Source organism: Sipha flava, unplaced genomic scaffold, assembly GCF_003268045.1.
Source record: "Sipha flava isolate LNK unplaced genomic scaffold, YSA_version1 88_pilon_pilon, whole genome shotgun sequence".
Classification (NCBI taxonomy): Eukaryota; Metazoa; Arthropoda; class Insecta; order Hemiptera; family Aphididae; genus Sipha; species Sipha flava.
Window position 1 is genome coordinate 2,181,152 of NW_020273630.1, and position 5,261 is coordinate 2,186,412.

Below are 5,261 nucleotides of genomic sequence, written 5' to 3' on the forward strand. Positions count from 1 at the left end.
GGGTAGGAGGGGGGGGGTAATTACCCCAAATTAGGAACCGCTGCTTTAGAGTTATAAATATTTATTTTCATAAAAAAATATTTGATTAAGTAATAAAATATAATATATTATAAAATATAAAATAAAATAATATTTTCATACATTTATTTATACTTCCTGAATCATGTAATGCAATTTATCGCATATTTTATATTTATTTTTATATTGATTTATATTTATTATAACAATCATGATATTATTATTATTAGATGATATTATAATTGATTACGGATCAGTCTATTAAACGATTTCAATGATCAAAATCAATGTCAAATCACTACGAACTATTCAAACGTCGAACCTAAAGTACCTCCGAGCCCTCTACCCAGCCGCCAACCAATTCGTGTTCGGATGTGATTCACGTGCCGCATATTTTCGGGAGCGCTATCGTAATAATATTACGCGAACAGGGGAAATCAAACCGGACGTTTTGGCTGCACTGCGGGTCTCCGCCATGATTGTTCCGCGTGTATCGCGCGCTGCCAACGTCGCGCACCATAAACTATATTCGAATCGACCAACGCCGCCGCGGCGTTCGCGCTTCACTTTGTCAGACCCGTTCGTCCGTGCCACTTGTCTCTCTCGTGTCGCTGCCGTCGTCGTCGTCAAGTTCCGTCAATCACGTCCGATTCAACATGGTTCAACTCGTCAGCGATGCCGTAAGTTCTATTTTGACTACGCATTACCATATCATCGTACGATTTCGTTCCGATTTTCATATCTGTTTCCTTTGTTCTCGTACGAACTGTTTGGTCGTGCGACGGCTAACTTTCGTTTTGCGCGCATTGCGCGAGTGACGAACAAGGTCGTGTCGTAGTTATCGTCGTTACGTAATGCACACGTTTCGAATGCTCAAGCTCGATCTCGTTGCCACCGCCTACGAGAGGACCCCTCTGGGTGAGGTGGAGGGCGTTTTATTCAATGTATCCTCGATCGTCTAGCCGTAGTAGTAATTGGAGTTTTTAATTTGCACATATCCTTGTATGTGTGTATTACGAATGTTTGTGTGTGCGTGCGGTGTGTTGGTTGAGTAAGTGGGTATTCCCTTATCTATGGTTTCTCAGTAGGGACAATTGTGTACAGCAGTCCGCGGGTTAATTTGATGAACTCGTTTTCGAGAAAAATCGCAGTCTATGGAATCAATAAAATATAACTAAAGCTAAAGAGTATTTTCTAGAAAGTACGATAAAAACACGTATCACACTATTAGTGATAGCGAATTAATTTGAATTGATATTAAAATATCAACTTTTGAATTAATTATTATGTAATCTGGATTTATCATTTATATTCCTGAAAAGTGGTCATAAGTATTGAAATATTGAATATTACATCATATAATTATATTATTTGACATATTGTATGTAGAATCCATTATTTTATTCATATACCAGATATTCTAGTCCTCTAGCTTAAAGTTGAATTATTCCTTGAGGTATAAAATGTTGTGAGAACAACTTATGTTGCTAAGCTATGATTTAAATGGAAATAAAACATTTGTTCATGATAATTATTATGACTTAACCTTATAAATTGTACCTTTCAAGTCTATATTTATCTTTTTTTGGCTTTTATTTGTTACAGTAAGGCATATCTTTAAAGATAATCTTGTTATACAAGTTATTTTCAATACTTAAATTAACATTGAGATGATAATTTTATAAATTCAAATCATGTTGTTGCAACATTTGTTTTACAAAACATTACCATGGTAATGGAATAATTAAACGTAACTTAATTACTTATTATTGAGTTAATTGTACATTTTTATTAAATTTAGTATTTATTTAAATTTTTTTGATATTAGTTGTAATAATTAAATATGAAATACCTCATAGAAAATGTATATAAGTGCAATTATTTTAATATTCCATGATTTATATGTAAAATTTAATTCATTAATTTTCATATAATTATATAATTAATTAATTTAACATAATTATTATTTTAAGGAAATACTGGTAAATAATATATGTCCATATATCTCCATCAGTTATTTTTACAATAGGTATATAATATTGTTTGTTTTTTAAATCTTGCATTGTTCAGCATTGTTAACATGAGTTGATATTCCCCCATTTTTTTTTCATATTAACAAATTATTAACAGTAATAGAGTCAATAACCAATAAATAATAACACAATCAATAATTTTAATGCGGGTTTGAGTTCTAGTCTATGTGGCTTTGCGGCCCAGTGGATTATTATACATTACAAGCTGACCCGTGTCTCCTTTGCTGGACATCAAACATTTTTACTAGTGTGATAATAAATCATTAACTATGTCTATTAGTAGAATGTTATATTCAGAATAACGTTTTTCAATGTGGTTGATCCAGATACCTAGTTTTTGATAAATTCTTTAACTAAGTCTGTTAGCGGTATGTTCTATTCAAATCAATATTTTTCAATGCGATTGATCCAGATATTTAGTTTTTTGTAAAATCATTAACAAAGTCTGAATGCAGAACGTTCTATTCAAAATTTTGAAAATTTATATTTAAAACACATTAAATGTGAAAATTTATCACTCAAGTAAACTAACTTTATTAATGATAAAATTGTTTTGTAACTGGAGAAACAGATAATTAAGCTAAAATTAGTTTTTTTTTATTAGGTGGTGATGAGGTAATTGACTTTATTTTATTAACTTTGGGGATCTTGACATTAAATCAGTTGAACAATGATATTTTATGAACATGGTAGATTTTGCTCTGGGTAAATCTTGATAGAGAACTATATATTTGTAATTATATGACTGTTTGGCATTTTCAATTTATAAATATTTACTGTTATTTGATAATTTTTTCCAACAAATTGTTCTATATAAATAAAAAAATAAATATATTTAATAGTATTGTGTAATTTATATTATATGTGTATTAGTTAAATAGATAGCATAAAATTGAATAACTTGATTCATTTATAAACGATAACCCTTTTTTTATACTTTGTATGGTTAGTTAACCTAACTACTGGTAACTACTAGCCGAGTATCCCATACTTTTTTTATTTGAATTTTATTACTATTTATTATATTGAATAATATGTATGTTTTTATTTTCAGGCCGATTTGGCAACTAAATTAACTGATGCTAAAGACAAATTGGTCATCATTGACTTTTTTGCTAAATGGTGCGGTCCATGCAAGTTAATGGGTCCATTCATTGAGGTAATCTAATATTAAATAAGGTTATGAATCTTTACGAGTTGATAGAATTTACTAATTTTATTCAAAAATTAATACATTCTTATTTTTAAATGTTTAATTAATTTAATTAATGAATCATGGGTTACTTGGATTTTTTTAAGGTATAAAAACCTGATTTTTTAAACTTTACATTTTTATTTATGCTCATAAAATAATCACATTGTTATAGTAAAATTCATGATTTATTTTTATCTATTAATTTCATAATTAATGTAATATAATTTTTCTACATTTTTACTATTTATAAAATTTTTAATAAATAATAACTATCTTTCATAAGATTAAGAATTATTTAATTATTTATAAATGTGTCTTTAAATTTATAGGAGTTGGCTAATGAGTACCCAGATGTAGTAATGTTAAAAGTTGATGTTGATGAATGTGAAGAAGCTGCAATTGAATATAACATCCAATCTATGCCCACTTTTGTTTTCCTAAAAGCGAAAAAAGAGGTAATATTTTTATTATTTGTTATATTTTATCAATTTATATTTATCTTTATTTAATGCATCTTGATTGTTTTTAGAGGTCATTCGGTTTTCTGGTGCTAACAAGGATAAATTAAAGGAAAATCTTTTGAAGTTCAAATAATTTTTATATTATGGCTTCAACCTTAAAGTCCTACCACGGATTTGCAGATATATAATTTTCTTACGATCAAACAATAATGGATTTTATATTGTCTTAATCTATAACATTTGGTTAAAATTATTACAAAAAATATATTTATATGTATAAAAAAAAATGCTTTATACTATATTCATAATCGATTTTCTTAATGTTCTAATTTATAATATAAACAAGCTATGCAAATGATACAGGAGCAAATGTATATCTTACACATAATATATTTAGAATAAAGAACACACAGATGCAAAATGCTACCAATTAAATTAAAATTTTGTTAATTTATATTGCAAGCTTTATTGTAGAATCATCTTACCTATCAAATTAAAATATTTCTAAAAATTAATTATATCAATAAATTACTTATGAAATATTCTAGGTATAAACATTATTGGCTCATACCGAATCATATATTTGATTTATTATATTACTTTCTTTAGATATTTGTTCTTGTACAACTTATTAAGTAATTAAAAACAAAAAGCAAGATTTAAAAAAAAAAAGTTCAACCTAAACTGTTTTTTATAATAATTAAGTTTTAAAAGAATTATAAGATAAAAATATAAAATATGTGTGTCCTTGGAAATCTAACCTAAGATTGTTAGTCACCTATTTATTACTAATTTTTTTCATAAAGAAATCCTAAGTATTATTTTGATTTGCTGTACTTTGGTATTTAATGGCACAAATGTAATAAATTATTAATAAAGTATCTCATATGACAAGCAATGTTGTGCTTAATTTTTTCAGTTCTAAATTTTCCTATAGTCTATATATAATTGTTTTGTTTAAATGTTTTTCATATAAAACATTCTTACTTATGAGTAAGGCAAAGGACTTTATAGCATTTGAATGTTTGTTTTCCAGAATCACATAAATAGCAGAATACGGAGCAAATATGTTTCACACTTTTACAAAGCTTATTTTGAAATTTTATTTTGCATTTAAATGCATATTTTGAGTTTTTTTGTTTTTAGAGCAGATTACTTGCATTTTATACTTTAAGATGTACATCTCAAATAATTGGTCATTTCTTCAATACTTCTTTTACCGATGTTATTATTTCATCTATATACCACCAATATATTGTCAAATTACAAATAATTTTAAATTTAAATTATTTAATATGGTGGTCGACTGTTCGCAGACGAACGTTTTTCCTAGTTATATGTCTCCAGGATTGGCGGTTAGATTAATTTTGTTTATAAACAACATGAAGTTTACATCAATTTTTCCGATAGGATGTTAATAGTTCTATAAACAATATAAAAAAATGTCTTTGCACTAAATTTTGTCAATGTTCGTAAATAATTTAATATTATAGTCATTTAATCTTAGTCCTGCAATTTGTGTATGTGCATCTATTTGTAATTTGTGTCAACTTT

The 5,261-nt window shown here is 27.2% G+C and overlaps 1 protein-coding gene across 1 annotated transcript; it reads left to right on the forward strand.

Annotated features, from left to right (window-relative positions):
- Nucleotides 1-561: 561 nt before the first annotated feature.
- LOC112693573 (thioredoxin-2) lies at nucleotides 562-4,161 on the forward strand. Its single transcript, XM_025568694.1, has 4 exons — nucleotides 562-698; nucleotides 3,106-3,210; nucleotides 3,576-3,701; nucleotides 3,778-4,161. Exons 1-4 carry the CDS (start codon nucleotides 675-677, stop codon nucleotides 3,838-3,840), a joined length of 318 nt encoding a protein of 105 aa, XP_025424479.1. The 5' UTR covers nucleotides 562-674; the 3' UTR covers nucleotides 3,841-4,161.
- Nucleotides 4,162-5,261: the final 1,100 nt, after the last annotated feature.

Coding starts and splice junctions, on each gene's coding strand:
- LOC112693573 (XM_025568694.1), top strand. CDS start 675: ATGGTTCAACTCGTCAGCGATGCC. Junction 3,211..3,575: donor TAATGGGTCCATTCATTGAG/GTAATCTAATAT, acceptor TTAAATTTATAG/GAGTTGGCTAATGAGTACCC. Junction 3,702..3,777: donor TCCTAAAAGCGAAAAAAGAG/GTAATATTTTTA, acceptor TTGTTTTTAGAG/GTCATTCGGTTTTCTGGTGC.